At 49.2% G+C, this 18,113-nt stretch overlaps 1 protein-coding gene across 1 annotated transcript in view; it reads left to right on the top strand.

Annotated features, from left to right (window-relative positions):
* Nucleotides 1-18,113, top strand: part of MIPEP (mitochondrial intermediate peptidase) — a 133,506-nt gene that overhangs the window by 35,049 nt on the left and 80,344 nt on the right. Inside the window, exons 11-14 of the mRNA XM_065896321.1 lie at nucleotides 8,871-9,024; nucleotides 10,557-10,634; nucleotides 12,586-12,790; nucleotides 13,967-14,076. Of these exons, the coding sequence (XP_065752393.1) occupies nucleotides 8,871-9,024; nucleotides 10,557-10,634; nucleotides 12,586-12,790; nucleotides 13,967-14,076 (547 nt within the window). The remainder of the gene's footprint in view (nucleotides 1-8,870; nucleotides 9,025-10,556; nucleotides 10,635-12,585; nucleotides 12,791-13,966; nucleotides 14,077-18,113) is intronic.

Below are 18,113 nucleotides of genomic sequence, written 5' to 3'. Positions count from 1 at the left end.
GCTGCTCTTAAGGAGGGGATCTCACAGCCTCTCTGGGCCTCTCCTTCCGGCTGCTCTTAAGGAGGGGATCTCACAGCCTCTCTGGGCCTCTCCTTCCGGCTGCTCTTAAGGAGGGGATCTCACAGCCTCTCTGGGCCTCTCCTTCCGGCTGCTCTTAAGGAGGGGATCTCACAGCCTCTCTGGGCCTCTCCTTCCGGCTGCTCTTAAGGAGGGGATCTCACAGCCTCTCTGGGCCTCTCTTTCCGGCTGCTCTTAAGGAGGGGATCTCACAGCCTCTCTGGGCCTCTCTTTCCGGCTGCTCTTAAGGAGGGGATCTCACAGCCTCTCTGGGCCTCTCCTTCCGGCTGCTCTTAAGGAGGGGATCTCACAGCCTCTCTGGGCCTCTCCTTCCGGCTGCTCTTAAGGAGGGGATCTCACAGCCTCTCTGGGCCTCTCCTTCCGGCTGCTCTTAAGGAGGGGATCTCACAGCCTCTCTGGGCCTCTCCTTCCGGCTGCTCTTAAGGAGGGGATCTCACAGCCTCTCTGGGCCTCTCCTTCCGGCTGCTCTTAAGGAGGGGATCTCACAGCCTCTCTGGGCCTCTCCTTCCGGCTGCTCTTAAGGAGGGGATCTCACAGCCTCTCTGGGCCTCTCCTTCCGGCTGCTCTTAAGGAGGGAATAGCCTCTTGTATGAGAAGGTCATGGAGAGCCTGGTGGAGCACCGGCCTCGGGGGTCTCTTCCTTGTGGTGTGAGACCGCTGAGTGAGGCGGGTGGCCTTTGTGGTTGAGCCTGTGGTGCTCTGTGCAGCCGCTCCCTCCCCTGGTTCTCCTTCCCCCGATGCCCTTCCCTCCTCCCCTCCCATGTGCCCCACTTCTCCCTGACCCTCCCCCCTTGCTTCTCCCTGACCCTCCCTCCCCCCCATGCTACTTCCTGACCTCATGCCCTCCCCCCCAACAGAACTGACCACAGCCTCGTCTTCATCTCCTCTGCACTAACGTCCCTTGTCACTTATATTAGGTGCTCCTTATGGTTTTGGGGCCTTACTCTTTCCACACTGTCATCAGGCACATAGTAGGTGATTAATTCGCAGCATTAAGTCAAGCTTCCTGACAGAGTGTCGCTGTGATGGACGGAGTGCCTGCTTTTCTCCAGGCACAGTGCCAGCTTCTTTGCATGCATTTGTCTGATCGTCAGCGGGGCCTGGGACATGTTGTATTGGGTTGGCCAAAATGTTCATGTGGGTTTTTCCGTAACATCTTATGGAAAAACCTGAACGAACTTTTTGGCAAACCCAATAGTTCATTTTCCTGGTGAGGAAGTTGAGGCCCCCAAAAGCCAGAAAAAAAAAAACTTGCTCTCAAAGCACAGAAAGAGATAGAGCCAAGGTTTTAACTTCCAACCCAGGGCTTTTTCTTCGAGACTGCCTTGGGCTGTCACCAGCCTCTCCCAGTCTCAATTTCCTCCAGTGAAACTGAGTAATAATTCTAGCCTCACCTGTCTCACAGGATTATGTAAGGAATATGGGAGGCTTCTGATTGAAAGTGCTTGGCAAATTGTGGAGCCCTGTGCAAGTCTAAGATAATGTTGTCTCACACCGTTAGAGGTGTTGCTTCAGCACTTATTCTGACTTTATTACGTATCATCCATCTCTTCCTTTTGATTAACTTCTTCCCCTTTGCCTGCAGAGGTGCTGAGATATTCCTTGTCATGAAACAGACAGTCGCCCCTCCCATGACCCTTGCAGAGATTGAAGTCCTCGTTTTTTCTTGCCAGACCTCCCCCAGCAGTCTAGACCGGATGCCTCCTCTCTCTGGTCTCTGTCGTCTGACTTGTGGCCCTGACAGTCGATCAGATGGTCTCTCCGAGTTACCAGCCACCTGCCACGCACACAGTTTTGTCCCTTGCTTTAACCCTGAACACCCCGACCTCTGCGGTTCCTGATGGTACTTATTTCCTGCTCCCTGAAGTTCCTTCTTCAGAACACGGGCCCTCAGCCCTGCTCCCCGCCTTCTCACCGCCGCTCGTTTCCCCTTCTGGTTTCTTCTCTAAACTGGCAGCACCTTTTTGTTCGCGGGGTGCAGCTTTAGCAGTGAACTCAGGGCTCTGACTCCCGACCATTGGGAAACGTGACTGAGGACGAACATCCAGGTGTAGCGCTTCCTTTAGTACTTCCACTGGTAACACACTGTGGGAGGGACCTCAGTGCCTGGGCCCAAAGAAAGCAGGCCTGCAGGCCTCTTTTTGGTGTCGTTTACTCCCGGACTGCTGTTGTCCAGTTAAAGAAGCCTCAGCCCTCGTGCTCAGTCCTGTCGTAACCTGGGGAGGTGACTTGTCTTTGTGTAAACCTGTTTCCGTACTGGTGACATGGGGGTAAAAGTGTGACCTTGTAGGGCTGTTTCTGCTCTTAGGTGAGGTATATATAAAAGGCTGGGCCCAGGGTCCTCGTGAGCACTTGTCACCCGCAGCATCACCCAGATGACAGTGGGTAAGCTGTCATTTTGTAGATTAAATTTAGGGAACATGGACATACTTGCCATGAGGAGTCCTCCCTTGCCAAAGTAACGAATCTCTGCTGTCTAGACTGTGTCCGTTCCCCGTGCCAGGCCCGTCTTCAGCATTGCTGAGCTCCTCTCCTCGTCTTTCTAGCCACCGATGGGGCTGCTCCTGCACTGCGTGCATTCTTGGGGGATGCCCAGGAAAGGGTGGCAAAGCAGAGGCCTTTAGCTCTGTTCCCCTCCTGACACCCGGTACACTAACAAGGTCATCAGTATAGCTGCATCTCCATCTCTGTGTAACAGAAAACTTGAGGAGGGTGAAGTAGCGTGTGGCGTCATGTTGTACCGGGATCAGCAGATGTTATCTGAGAGGGACACACCAGTAAATAAATAGTTCAGTGTTTCAAAAGTGGTGGAGGAGCAAAACCACATTGCCAGAGAGGAAAAGAAGGTGCGGCCACAGAGCCAGAGGGAGAGGCAGGGAGCCTGAGCGGCCCACAGAGCCAGAGGAAGAGGCAGGGAGCCTGAGGTGCCAGGGCCCAGGCCTCCATGCCTGGAGGGCAGGCGTGCACACTGTCACAGCTTGCGGGGTTGGCAGGATGACTTGGCAACACCTGTTTAAATATCTAAAATCTCATCCTCTGTGCAGCGTCGTCATTTCTGGATGGATCCCACAGAGAGGTCTGTACCTGTCTGGCAGGGTGTTTGTGGGCTGTTTGTCGCGGAGGTGAACTGGCAGCAACTAACAGCAGCTGACTGCACAGCTCTGGGTGCATTTTCTGTAGAGAAGTTAAAATTGACACAGACATGATCAGAAGTCCAGCTCCTCGTATCCCCGTGTGTGGGCCGTTTCAGACAGTGTCAGGGACGGGACACTCGCTTACAAGGTGCGGACTCTCACTGGCCACACACACCAGGGAGTGGACGCTTTGGAGAAGTTATGGCAGGTGCTTGTCGTGGACCAGAGCTTTATGTGCTGAAGCGGACAGTATTTAAAAGTACATTTTTGTTAAATACAGGAAAACATATTTTTGTTAAAGATGTGTGTTAAAAGGAAATTGCAGGATAAGAATTGTATGATTCTGTATGTGTGTCTATGTATATATATCTCTGTGTATTTCTGTACATGTAGATGTGTATACACACACACACACACGTAAGCCTTCTTACACAGATAAAATGATGATACACAAGTGGTTATCTCTAGATGGTGGGACTGGTAAGCCAGGGGATATTATTTGAGAGCTTTTTTAAAAACAGGGAGTTTATAGTACTGTTTTTCTTTTTTTGCGGTACGTGGGCCTCTCACTGCTGTGGCCTCTCCTATTGCAGAGCACAGGCTCCGGACGCACAGGCTCAGTGGCCGTGGCTCACGGCCCAGCCGCTCCGCGGCATGTGGAATCTTCCCGGACCGGGGCACGAACCCGTGTCCCCTGCATCAGCAGGCGGACTCTCAACCACTGTGCCACCAGGGAAGCCCTGTATTATTTTTTGATGCATTTGTTCTCAGTCATTTCAAATGAATACCATTTGCTTTTCACCATTGATAATAGTTTCATTTAGTTTATACAGAGTGGAAGTTGTAGGTGGAGTATTATACAAGCCTATATTCTGTACCTAAATTATTTTCTCTAAGCTAAATTGTCTCCTTGAGCTTCGCCTGATTACCACATGTAGGTGTCGTGGGCAAGTTAGTACATATTTTAGGTTATGCATAGGCTGTGTTGTTGTAGCTTTACTATGTTTCTTTTCTATAAAGTGAGTTTCTTACAGCCAACATTTGGTGGGTCTTGTTTTTTAATCCATTCTCATATTCTCTGCATTTTACTTGTTACATTTAGACTATTGATGTTTAAAGTGATTAGTGATATTATTGGGTTAAAACCTACCATGTTTGTTACTGTTTTCTATCTGTTGCCTGTATCATCTTTTTTCCTTTCTTTTTTTTTGTCTTCCACTCTTTTTCTGCCTTTTATGGTTTTAACTGAGTATGTTGTATGAGTCCAGCTTTTCTCCTTTTTTCACTGTTGGAAGTAGTTGCCCTGAAGTTTACACATCCATTTACAAGCAGCCTGAGTCTCCTTCCCAGTAGTACTTACTGCGTGTTGCTTAGTGCAGGCACCTAGGTCTCTTCCCAGTCCCTCCTAACATTGCTGTCATTATGTCACTTATCCTTAAGCTATAATCACCTAATACATCATTGCTATTACTATTTTGAACAAATACGAAACAGAAGAAATAGAACGTTTTTTAATATCTTCATTTATTTCTTCTAACCCTCTTCCTTTATTTACGTGGCTCCAGGTTTCTGACTTACATTATTTTTCTTCTTCCTGAAGAACTTCTTTTAACATTTCTTATAAGCCTGGTCTACTAGTGAGAAATTTCCTCAATTTTTGTTCGTCCAAGAAAGCCTTTATTTCTCCACTTTTGAAGGATAATTCTGTTGGGCGCAGAATTCTAGGTTTGTGGGTTTTTATTTCAGAACTGTAAGCATGTCACTCCATACTCCTCTTGTGTGGTTTCTGGAGAGAAGTCTGATGTAATTCTTACGGTTGCTTTTTAGGTGAGGTGACGTTTTTCTCCTTTGGCTTCTTTGAAGATTTTCTCTTTGTCTTTGACATTTTGCAGCTTAAATATGATCTGCCTAAGTGTTGTGTTTTGTTTTTTCCTACTTGATGTTCTGACCTTCCTGGATTTGTGGTTTTGTGTTTGTCTTCAGTGTGGAAGGTTCTCAGTCATTATTACTTCAAATATTCCTTCAATTCCTTTCTCTCTTTCTTCTTCTGGTTTTCCTATCATGTGTGCATTGCACCTTTTGTGATTGTCCTATAGTTCTTTTGGTATCCTCTTCTGTCTCTGTTTCTCTTTTTTGTCTTTGCATACCAGTTTTGAAGTTTCTGTTGACGTCTCTTCAAGCTCACTGATCCTTTCCTCGGCTGTACCCAGTCTACTGATGAGTTATCAAGGGCGTTCTTCTTTTGCAGTGCTCTAATTTCTCGCACTTCCTTTTGATTCGTTTTTAGCGTTTCCATCTCTCTGCTTACCTTACCCGTGTGTTCTTGCACATGGGTAAGGTAAGCAGAGTTTTCTACTTGTTTCTTCAGAGTGCTTGCAGTGCTAATCACAGCTGTTCTGAATTCTCAACCTGCTAATTCTAACATCCCTGACATATCTGAACCTGGTTCTGGTGCTTGTTCTTTCTCTTCAAACTGCGTTTTGTGTCTTTTAGCATGACTTGAAATTTTTTGTTGAAGGTTGGACATGGTATACTGGGTGAAAGGAACTGAGATAATGAGGGCTTTGGTGTGAGGTTAGATATTTTTCTGGCCAGGAGCCTGGCTCTGCTTGCTTTTTCCATTAACCCTGGGGCTGGAGGTAACTCTCCTTTGGTGTGCTCTCTTTGTCTCCCCTGTTTGGGTTTCTCGGGAGACTTCTGCTTAACTAAGGTCTGGGACCTGCAGGCCTGGGTCGTGTCCCCCGTTGTTTTACGGGAGCCCTGCTGACGTGTGGACGGAGGAGATGTGATCTGCAGGCCTCTGGTTACGTCTCAGTCTGTTAGGGGCCCTGCGTCTCAGCTGCGACTTTCACAAGTGCTTTCCAGTCGCCTCCGCTTTGATGAGATGAGAAGGCTGGGGGACGTGAGGTGGATGTTCTTTCTGGTGAGAGAGTCTCTCTGGAGGGCAGGCCTTATTAAGAAGAGCAGAACGTGCTGGTGGAGTTCATAATGGCTGCTTTTTCCTTCCTCTGCTGGAAGATGGGGGAATTGTTCTCCATCTTCACTGTGAGAACCTGGTGGGGCTCCTGGAGGGAAAACTCATAAAAGTGTAGGGATTCCCCCTGGAATTTTTAGCTCTCAGACAATTTGTCGATTGTCGTTTGTTTTCCTACCTCGGTGCTCGTCTCCCCTGGAGCCTCCTGTGAATTGTGGCTCTCTGGATCTGCCTGCGTGCCTCTCCAGTTTTGGGGCCCAGCGATCTGCTCTGTGGCCTCACTTCTCTGCTGGGTCTAAGAAGAGCTGCTGGTTTCAGCTTGTTCGGCTTTCTGCTTGTCGTTGGGACAGCGCTGCCCTCCAGGGTCCTTACGCGCTGGGCCGGGGGCCAGACGTGGCAGCTACTTCCCGTGTTACAGCACATCCCCCTTCCCCATTTCTGTGACACCCCTTTCTTCCAATTCTCTGCCATCTCTAACTGTTTTTAAAATTTAATTTTATTTATTTACTTTTTATACAGCAGGTTCTCATTAGTTACCTGTTTTATACATATTCGTGCATACATGTCAATCCCAATCTCCCAGTTCATCCCACACTCCCCCTTCCCCCCTTGGTGTCCATACGTTTGTTCTCTACGTCTGCGTCTATTTCTGCCCTGCAAACCAGTTCATCTGTACCATCTTTCTGGATTCCAAATATATGCATTAGTATACGATACTTGTTTTTCTCTTTCCGACTTCCTTCACTCTGTATGACAGTCTGCCGTCTTTAACTCTTCTTCCTTGTCTTCCTTTCCACCCCTTCACCTGGAAGTCCAGGGACCTGCCCTTGACCCTCCTGTGAGCCCCTCCCCTTCTCCTTTTCCAGCTCACACTCTCCTCGGCCATAACAGCCTCCGTGCTGACTTCTCCCAGGACCTCAGGGTCAGTGTCTTCAAAACTGAATCTCGCTTCTTCTCCTGCAAACACACCCACCCTCCCCTCTTCAGTTTGTGTGTGTGTGCGCCTATGTGCGTGCGCGTGTGCTCATTGCTCTGATTAAATGGCTCCTACCCACGCGGTTGCTCAAGCCAGAGACCTGCATGTTAGTCTAGGCTTTTCTTTCTCCTTCAGCCTCCAAATCCTCACAGTCCTGAAACTTTTTCATCTAAAAGAAAAAGAAACTTAGATCTCGCTCCTGGTCTTAGAGCCCCTGCTGTTGCCCGTGTTCAGACCCTCGTTGGGTGACTCCCGCCCTCTCTGTGCTGCGTCCACTCTCCTCACCGTCAGCCTGGCAGGTTCCAGGTACCAGGTCACTCCTCTGGTGTCTGCAGAAGTGATGTCCCACGTCTCCCAGGCCGCGAGCAACCCCGTAAGATACTAGGTTATCCTTTTTAGGATAATCCACTAGTCCTGTTTAGATTTACTTTTCTTAATCTCAACTTATAAAAATGTCTTGTCTTGAAATGTAATAGATCAGTAGCCCATGCCTATAATTTATAAACATACCCATATTAAGGGTGAAATAAGTCCAGTTATTTTATTGACAGGGACGCGCAATCAGAATGTTGGGAGACCCCATGCCTGAGGGCACAGTCCCCCCTCCTCAGGCTCGCGGGCCAGGCTCTCGGTTCCCTGGACCCCCCGCACGGTGTCAGCGTCTCCCCCCCGCTTTCCCATCTACCTGCGTCCTGAGCTCTCGTTTAACCCCCTGGTTACTGCAGTGGCCCTGCTGCCTCGTGCCTTCGTACTTTGGTTGCACCGTGGCCTCTCCTGGGCTCCCCTCCCATCTCCACTGCACAAGGAAGCCCTGGCCCTCGCCGCCCCACTGTGCATGCCCTGCCCTCTCTCCCTCAGCACCGGCCCCTGAGCCTACTGGGCGCCCGCTGCTCTGCCCCTTCCATCCCCGGCGTCCAGCGGGCCAGTCGACGGCTGCGTGAGTGAACGAATCAGTGAGCGAGGCCGCTGGACCACTCGAGTCTCTTACTCCACTGAGTCTGCTTTTATGAAAAAGTGATCAGAAATTAAGGGGTAAATTGGTGGATTCTGTACCAAAATCTCACTTGTGGTGTAGTTCATACTCACTAAATCCGGTCCCCCAGTTAGTAAGGAGCGTAAGTTTGTACATATTTGGTTAATCCCAGGAAGTAGAAATAGATTCAGTACCTACTATCATTCTAGATCTCTTCTTTCTGGCTATGGTTATAAGGTTTGGCCTGGCGTAATGATTCAGAAACATTCACCTCACGCATTCTGGGTGTATTTTGGTTTATGTTGGAATAAAAAACATAAAAGAGTTGTTTTGGGGTGAAGAATGATTAATATTATGAGAATATTATCCTTCGTTTAAGATATATAACAAAAAGATAAATTAAGATCTGATTGTTTATATGACAGAGCTTCGGAGCTTTCTCCATTAACAAATATTTTACCGGACGTGACATGTGACATTCTTTTTTGAATATGACGCATTTCATAGAGTGAGTTTTACCACTATAGTTCCAACTGGTATTACTCTTACTACAGTTGTAATCAGACTGCTGTTCTTCTGAAGAAGACTGAGTCTGAAAGTCCCTCAGAAGCTCGAAACCTACCATAGGTTTTCAGTCCTTTCTTGGCTCGTAAATTGTCAATGAAAAGTTAGCTGAGTTTAACCTCAAGAAACTGAAGCCAGCGGAACTGTGATTGAGCTGCTTCTCCTCCGTAGGTACGACAGCGAGCCCAGCTCATACTGCCCGTTCTTCTCCCTGGGAGCATGCATGGAAGGCCTGAATACCTTGTTTAACAGGCTGTTAGGGATCTCGCTGTGTGTGGAGCAGCCTGCAGAGGGAGAGGTGTGGAGTGAAGATGTTCGGAAACTGGTAAGCGGCCCGGTTGGAGTGAAGAAGCCGCGCTCCTGGACTCCCGGGCTTGGTACTGAATTAACAGCGGTTTCATCTCAAGTTAGCTTTGCCCCGATGGCGCTTGTCTTTGCCCGATGAAAGATCTAAATCGCCACTTCTGATGTAGGATGCTACGAAAGAAACACTTTCCTCTAAACATCAGTTGTTGCCTGAAATTAATGTAAACATTTAACAGCAGAGTTGTTTCTCTGGAAAAAAAATGTGTTTTTAAGGAAGTTGATAGAAGGTTGAGTCTTTTATGTCGACAAACCCTGGTTAAACGAACGTTTGTCGTTGCCCTTCACGTCCCCGTTGTGCCAGGTGTCGCATCTGTTAATTCCAGCTCCCTTAGGCACCTCCCACCCCTTCCCGCCCGCCCGTGGGGCTCACGTTCGCGCCAGATGCTAGCCTGCGGCCTGTGTTCTTGGTGAGACTCCTTGGACAGTCACTCCGAGCCTGGGATCCACCCTTCTGTCAGGGCCCGCTTCATGTGAGCTGCGACTGTCATTGTTTTTTCCTGATAAGATTTTGAGGCTTTATGGGCCCTACGGTGGTGTCGTTCTCTTGTTTACTCTTTGCTCACTGCTTAGCGCACGTTCACGAGAAACGTGAACTGTCTTGTGGCCTCCTGGCTGCACTTCGTGATCGTAGGGCAGGTGGTGGTGGAGTCGGGAGATCAGCGGGGAGCATGGTTGTCATGGGCATCCTTCTGTGTGCTTCACAAGATGGCAGCAGTGGGTGATGTGCAGACACACCGTGAAAAGAGTGAAAGGGCACGATGTGGGCGATGAAGAGCTTCCCCAGCTCAGGAGGGAGCCCCTTGTGGCTTTGCTCATGGCCGTTCCCCAGATGCCTTGAGCAGTCCCTGACACCAGGTAGATGCTTGGTAGACGCTTGCTGGAGTAATGAACATATGCTTGCAGGAAGCCCTAAAGCATAAGGTTGCCGTTCTTTATGGCAGAGGCCCCAGGTTGTGCAAAGATGGAGACCATCCCTCCTGCGAGCTGGGCCTCTTGGAAGCCTGACTTGGGAGAAGGATGTCAGTGGTGGTATTAATTACTGCTCTTCAGCTGAAGGCAGACACTGTGTATTGTTCCTGTATCCCAGGGTTAGAGTTGGTGTGCTCGCGTATCCTTACATCCTAAGATCGGAGGAGCTATAATTTTGTCGCTAAAATGGTCCAGCCAGCACCGCTTCCTACCTCTTGTGGGTGCTGTGGGCCCAGTGGCAGAGCCGCGTCGCTGCAGACTGCCAGTCAGGACGCAGGGCTTGTGGAGGAGGGTGTCCTCTTCCGACAGAATTCCCAAATCATAGTTGTCCTGGAGATGCAGGAGAAGAGGCTGAGGGCAAAGTGGAAGCCACCTCGAGGTCACATGGGACGTAGGAAGTAGTGAAACGTCTATATCTGTGGCTCTGGGTGTTTTGTGAACAGGTTCTCGTGCTAGGAATGTGTTTCTTCTTTCAGAGTTTCTAAAAGCCTCATTCCCACTAAATTCATTTTTTCCCCCCAGGCCGTGGTACATGAATCTGAAGGACTGTTGGGGCACATTTACTGTGACTTTTTTCAGCGAGCAGACAAACCTCACCAGGTGATGCTTTGTTTACAAAATGGTCTCTCTAAAGCAATCGGCAGTTAATTTGTATTGATGTGAACTTTTTTTTTTTCTTTTTTTGCGGTACATGGGCCTCTCACTGTTGTGGCCGCGCAGGCTCGGCGGCCATGGCTCACAGGCCCAGCCGTTCCGCGGCATGTGGGATCTTCCCGGACCGGGGCATGAACCCGCGTCCCCTGCATCGGCAGGTGGACTCTCAACCACTGCGCCACCAGGGAAGCCCTTGATGTTAACTTTATACCTCACTTTTGTAGTTCCTAGTATTTAAAAGGCATCACTGGGGACTTCCCTGGCAGTCCAGTGGTTAAAACTTTGCCTTCCAATGCAGGGGGTGCGGGTTCGATCCCTGTTCGGGGAGCTAAGATCCCACATGCCTTGTGGCCAAAAAAACAAAACATAAAACAGAAGCAGTATTGTTAACAAATTCCTTAAAGACTTTAAAAATGGTCCACATCAAAAAAATCTTTAAAAAAAAAAAAAGGCATTACTGATGGTGGCTAAATATATAAATTTGAAATTTGGGTAGAATTTAAAGCTAATAAAACTTATGAAGGTAATTGCATAGATCTGTATCTGTCACTCTTATCTGGGTCATGGTAATGGTAGTAATAATGATAGTCGACATTTTACCAGCCCTTCTGTGGGCCCGCCAGTGCTCTGGGTCCTTTTTCATGTCACATCTTTGAAAGTTCACATCAGCCTTTTGAACCGGACACTGACATTATGAGGAAGCTGATGTCAGAGAGGTAAGGTTACTACTTGCCCAGAGTCACACAGTTAGAAGCACTAGGATTTGAACCCAAACTTCCTGACTAGAGCCCCAGCTCTCAGCCACTTTCCATACTTGACATGGACCTAGTTTCAAATGGCACAAGATGTGTCCCTGTGGAGACCCTATCAACCACCAGTTCACTCCTTATGCAGAAAAGTGAGGTTCAGTTCCTCGAGCCGCAAACCAGGTTTCCTGGTCGATCAGCTTCAAGCAATTTTGGGCAGTGTGATTGGAATTGTCAAGAATTCGGGTTATTAAGTTCCAATAGAAATAATGGTACCTTATATTTAAATAGTGGTTTCACAGCTTCCAAAGCAGTTTTAGCAGACATGAGCTTATGAATCTGGGCAGCTGCTCTGGCGTTTGACAGGGTGGAGGTGAGTCTGGTGGAGGTGAACCAGTTTCCAAGGTGATTTGGCTGGTAGATCTGGACGGTGGGACCAGAGTCTGGGTCGTTGACCTCTGTGTCCTCTGTTCCTTCTGTCTGCTTTGAAAGGCTGGAGAATCCGGGTTAGTGATCTGAGCCCCAGCTCCTAGTTGCCAGCCTGGGGGGTTCAGGTTTGAGATGCCGCAGCCCTAGCTGTGTGCCCTTGGACACGTGACTTAGTATTTCCAAGGCTCAGCTTGTTTTCTCACCTGAAAAATGAAATACTTGCCTCATAGACTCATCGTGAAGAGTAAGTGATGAAGTGTATGCGGGCCGGGAAAGATACTCCAGGTTCCTTGCTTTGTGACAGTTGAGAGCTCGTCACCTCCAAGTGATGGAGACGGTGGTGTGGAAAGTGTCTCCTGGTTCATTGCCTGACACAGAAGGGGCTCCATTAACATCAGTGCCCCCCCGCGGTCCACGGCTGTCCCTTCCTACCTGCCGTGAGCACCTTGAGGGCACAGGGCTAAGCTCAGTGGTGACTCTGTCTCCGGTATCTGGTATAGCATCACTCAACACATACTTTTGGAGTGAAGGAATGAGTTCATCAACACAAGCTCAATGTATTATTGGTGTTTTAAAAAAATTAATATGTTAGCAAAATACAAAGTATTGGGATAAAAGTGTCTGTAACCAAATAAATAGAAGAATGGAATCAAGGTAAAATTTGTACTCACACATTTTGATACAACTTTATATTACCTTTCCCTTGTCGTGTTTTCTTAAAGGACTGCCATTTCACCATCCGTGGGGGCCGATTAAAGGAAGACGGGGGCTATCAGCTCCCAGTTGTCGTTCTGATGCTGAATCTTCCCCATTCCTCAAAGACTTTGCCAACATTACTAACTCCTGGGATGATGGAAAATCTTTTCCATGAAATGGGACACGCCATGCATTCAATGCTGGGACGGACTCGTTATCAGCATGTCACTGGTAAGCCAAGAAGAGGGGACTTTAAACGTGTACGTTTCATTTTAAATTGGAAGAAGCTTTCCATTTAGAAAATCTGTGGTCATTTCTCGCAGATGGCATCATCTTGTCCTTCCAACTGTGATGCTACCCGATCTTCGTTACGTTTTTTTCCGTCCTTGACAACAGTTCTCACCAAGGAATATCTCAGTTGCCTGTCTTTTCAGTTTGTACCATTTTACATTTTGTCCTCTATTATGTGGAATTTCAGTCTGTGGCCGTGTGTATGAATAAGCGTATCTCCTTAGCCAGGAACACAGACTTAGCAAGTGAATAAGTGAATGAACCGTTGCCTCTTTTTATCCAAACCCAGTTAGAAAACCTCAAGGCATGTTGTAAAGGTATGACCAGGTGCTTTGTATTTCTCCTCTGCTCTCCCCTGCGTAAAGCTGTGGTCCCCCTGCTGACAGGTTGCCCTGTCGGGTGACGCCCCAGGCTTCCCTCCTGCTTATCCTCTCTGAGTCTTAAGCTTGCGATCAGACAGGGTCAGTCAGCCTTAGACCACCTGGGCAAGTGGTCTTCAGTATTTAGTAACTAACTTTACACACAGTATTTTGGGGGAGGAGGGAGGTATTTGAAAAGACTGCGGTAGATGGGCCGGACAGAATCATCAAGTGTCGCCAAGACTTGCTTACAGGATTTGTTCTTTAAATAATTTTGAGTTTGAAATGTTGCTTTTCTATATTGAGGATTGACCTTTTTACCAGAAGCAGTCAATAGATAAAGTACTTTTAAAACAAATGAAGGATACGGACGGGCACTCGGTGATAGAATTCATGAATTAAATTCAATTGCTGTGTTAATTAAGTAAGAATGTTGTAATTTGTGTTTCAGATATAGCCCAGCATAGCTGAAGACAGTTTTGTTTGTAGAGGGTGTGAGCCGTTGCTTTACAAGGTGTTCTATCCAGCTGTGCAAATATATTGTTTTACTTCTGATACATGGGAAAATAAGAGGTTACTACAAACTTCTCTGTAAATATGTACAATAATTTTATAGAAGTAAAATATTGACTTAATGAATTAAAGATTATCATAGTTCATCAGAAGTACAAATAAAAAAATTTTAAAAGAGTGTTTGTAGTAGGATGAACGTGTTGATGTGATTCATGCCAACTTTTTTCTTTCTCCCCCATTTTAGGGACCAGGTGCCCCACTGACTTTGCCGAGGTCCCTTCTATTCTGATGGAGTACTTTGCAAATGATTACCGAGTGGTTCACCAGTTTGCCCGACATTATCAGACGGGGCAGGTAGGGAGCGTTGACTTTCTGTACCGTCCTCTGGGGCGCGGGGGTGGCTTTTGTGACCTGCAGGGTAGCGGGAACTCTTACCGCTTTTTCAGAACCTTCTCTGAACCAGAATCCTTCTGCCGTTTCCTGATTCCCTTTCTTCAGCTGTAGCTACAGTCATGTGTGGGCAACAAGTAGCTGCCCTTTATTATATGCCCAGTAACGTCCCATTTGGTCCTCAGAGCTGCCCCCTGAGGAAGGCGCTGTGTCCTGTTTCCAGAGGGGGAAACAAGCCTCAAAGCCTGTCTAACCTCAAAAAAGCCTTTGCTCTTTCCTCTACCCTTTATGCTTCTGAATATTCTCTCGGTCTGAACGTGTGTGTTGTTTGGTAAACTATGAGGCCATATTTCCCCGATGTGTTTAGGTAGCATCTACGTGATGCCAAGTCTGAAAATTCCTTAATTTTGAGGTTTAGGTTTAAATAGTGCCTTGTAACGTTAAAGGTTTTTAAGTTCTGTAAAGTAGGATTAAGTGAGTGATACTTTACAGTAAGTTAGCTCTAATCTAATTGTCAACATTGTATGTTTACTGTCTGCGTGTCCCATGGAAAATGTATTCTTCTCTCAGAATTTTGGTGATATACTGTTACATTAGGTAGTGTTTTTCCGCCTTAAACTGTACCTCCCTGAGTGCCTGTGTACAGTTATATTCATCTTTGAATCTTCCACATTTAGAATTGTGCCTAACACAAAAAAAGCACTAAAAGAAATTAAAGGAAGGACTGAATGGAATCAGAAAAAGAAGGGCCAAAGCCCACCTTTATTTGTGACTCTCTTTCCGGTTGTACCTCTGGATGCGTAATGTGAATCCGCGATTTCTGTTGTTTGGACTTGACCTTAACCACTACTGTCAACTGTAGAATAATGGATGAGTTCCTGGAGAACTAATCTGAGTTAGTCTCCATCATAATCTGTTTCTGTGGTTAAGAGGACAGAATTGAAATATCTGTGATCCAGTCAGCTACGTGCCCATCAACGTGCAGAGCTGCTCTGGGGATCGTCACCTTAGCCAATGACGTAGAAGCACGTAGCCCAGCAGGCGGTGGCCTAGTCCTCCCGGCTCCACGCTTCGGGGTCTGGGAAGGGGGAGGATGGCCTGATGTGCTGCTGCTCCCGTAACCACCCCCTGCCCGTCCTCGGGGGCACGGACGTGCTCAGGCACGGGGCGCGGGCTTGCGGGGAGCCGGCCCTCTGCTGGGGCCTCAGGACGGGCTTCACCAGGAGCTCCTGGAGGAACCAGGTCTTGAAAGAGTGTGTCGGGTGGCAACTTGCCAGTGCGCTCGCAGCAGCCCTCATCCGTCTCGTTGCAGGACGTTTACTGAGGACACACGGAGGCCATAGGTGAGTCCTTCCGTCGGGAAATGGGCTCCGTTCTCAGCACCTGAGAAGCAGCCGGGAGTAAGTGTGACAGCATCCCTGCACTTGTGGCCTGGTGTCTCGGGGCGCAGAGCAGGGCTGAGGGCAAGGCGACTCCAGCCGAGGGACAGTCCGCAGGGCTCAGAGATCCCGACACAGGCAGGACAGCGCGTGTGGCAGGGTCAGCGAAGGGGGGTAGGGGGACGGACAGGGACGAACGCGGGAATGTCCTTGTGTTCAGAACCTGCACCCCATCTGTCTCTGCACCCGCCTTGCCGACACCGCGGGAGTCCCGGCCCCTCCGCTCGCCTGCCTGGTGACGAGGGGGATTCTCCTGTGTCCCGGGCTTCCCCTCGGGGCCGAGTCCCTCTTGTGACTCTGCCCCAGCCCCCCTTCTCATTAACCTCCAGCCGGCAGCCTCCCTGGAGTCCACCTTTGGACCTGAGGGCTCGTCCGTCCTTTGCTGCGGTCAGCGGTGACGAGCGCCAGAGCCAAGGTGCTGGCAGCGGGGCCGGGAGGGGAGCAGCCGTCGGAGGCTTGGCGGGAAGGGCCTGCGGCTGGTCAGATGGCGGGGAGGGTCCGAGAGCATGGAGTCCGGGAGGAGGGCCACGTCTGAGGAAGGAGGACGGCTCTCGCCTTGGAGGTCCGCTGCATAGCGTTGCTGCCCACGCGGCCGCTCGCGGCGCCGGCCTGAAACCCAGAGTCAAGTGGACACGCGGGCGTGTGGGGCCGAGTGGTGGGGAGGTTAGAAGCGGCCCGTGAGAGGAGCTGCCTGGGGGCTCCGGTTTCCGAGGACGCGCGGAGCGGGGCGCCTGCGAACGGTGGCGAGACCCTGTCAGTATCGGACCTAAGTGCTGGGCTGAAATGCACCACGATACTGAGGTCAGTTTAAAAATATTGTTGTCTGTTTCCAGAGCAATGAGAAAAGCCAGGAAGGGCTAGAACCACTGCTTGGAGGGTGGTGTAATGTCCTCAAAAAAAGACAATCCCTGTTTTACTACTGAATTCTTCAGTCAGAAGAAGCATTTTTGAACAAGATCATTTCAAGAAAAGAATATGAAGTCCAAAACTGCACTTCAGACGAGATGAGATGGGCAGCGAGCAGCAGGCAGCTGTGGATTAGCTCCATTCCGGACTCGGAAGGCACGGCCAGCGGGCCGAGGGGATTGCAGACACAGCCTCCAAAGCAGGGACCAGGGCTGGGGCCCGTGGAGTCTGGAGGGGGCGCCAGAGGCACGGGGCACCTCGAGCCCCGCCGAGGACTGACTCGCCTCTTCTTGTCGCTGACTAAACACCCACTGGCTGGATGCTTTCACTTTAAGGGCAGTTCTAGCCTAAGGGCAGGAGCTAATTCCCTCAAATCTAACCCTCTGTAAAGAAATAACGTTAAAGAGGAACAGCAGGGTGCATCTTTCTGCTTCATTTCGTCCTGCTGCACCTCAGGGAAGGAATGTTTCCCCGTCACGTGGTCTATTCCAGAGAGCTGTCCGCCTCGGGAGAATGTATTGGTGACTTATTAACACCTAGAAGTATTTTATCTGAACCTGAGCATCCCAGAGCCAGTGGATGCCTTGTGGTCACAGAATTAGAAGTTTGCCTCTCAGATCTGCAGGTGCCATACAGCTGTCAGGAAACAAATACCAGAGGTGCTCCTTCAAGGTTCAAACCGTCCTGACAAGCTACAGCATCAAAGCTGAAGCAGAATTAGTTGTAAATCAATCTTAAAATCAGCAGCACAAGTGTAGCAGAAATACAGACTTGGCAGCAGCTCCCGTGGAAACATCCAGGTTTTTAGACGTGATGAACTTGTGAATCAGCGGTCTCGGGGAGTTCCTCCCAAACCTCGGTCGACCTTAGGCTGCGTCGCAGGACCTGTGGGATCTGGGGAACGGGGGTGTTGTCTTTCTTCTCCATGCTCGTTGGTTCTGGCCTTCAGCCTGACCCTTCCAGTTGCTTCCAGCGGTCCCACACTTCTGGAAGCACAGGCTTTGTCCTCCCTTGACCATTTTCATACTCGGCTCCTTTTCCAGTCGTGGTAAAACACGTACGTCCAGTGTGCCAGCCTAACCGTGTTTCAGTGACTGTTCCGGGGTGTTAAGTGCATTGTCGTTGCTCTGCTTCCGTCACCACCGCCATCCCCAGAACGCCGTTCATGCCGCGCACCTGGCGCCCTGTCCCCCTTAGACGCGAGCGCCTCATTTCCCCTCCCCCAGCCCGTTAGCCAGCACTCTGCTGTTTCCTTGAATTGCACTGTTCTAGGGACCTCATATAAGTGCAGTTATACAGTATTTATCCTTCTGTGGCTGGTTTGTTTCATTTAGCATAATGTTTTTAAGGTTCATCCAGGTGTAGCCTGTGTCAGGATTTCTTTCTAAGGCTGAGTGATTGTCTTTGTGTGGACGGACCACATTCTGTTCAGCCTTTCATCCGTCGGTGGACACCTGGGTTGCTTCCACCTTTCAGCTGCAGTTGTTACCAGACTCAGGTTCGGCTGCTCGCCGCTCAGGAAGCCGATAGTTAAGAGACAGGTGCTGGTAGGAGCAGAAAGTTTGCTTTATTCAAGCGGCCGGCGACCTGGGGAGAAGGTGGACTCGTGTCCCAGAACCAGTTCTGAAGATTCCACTCAACCAGGAAGGTATTTCA

This window comes from Phocoena phocoena, chromosome 18 (assembly GCF_963924675.1).
Source record: "Phocoena phocoena chromosome 18, mPhoPho1.1, whole genome shotgun sequence".
NCBI classification, from domain to species: Eukaryota; Metazoa; Chordata; class Mammalia; order Artiodactyla; family Phocoenidae; genus Phocoena; species Phocoena phocoena.
The sequence above is the reverse complement of the archived record's forward strand: the minus strand, read 5'-3'. Positions and strand labels throughout refer to the sequence as shown.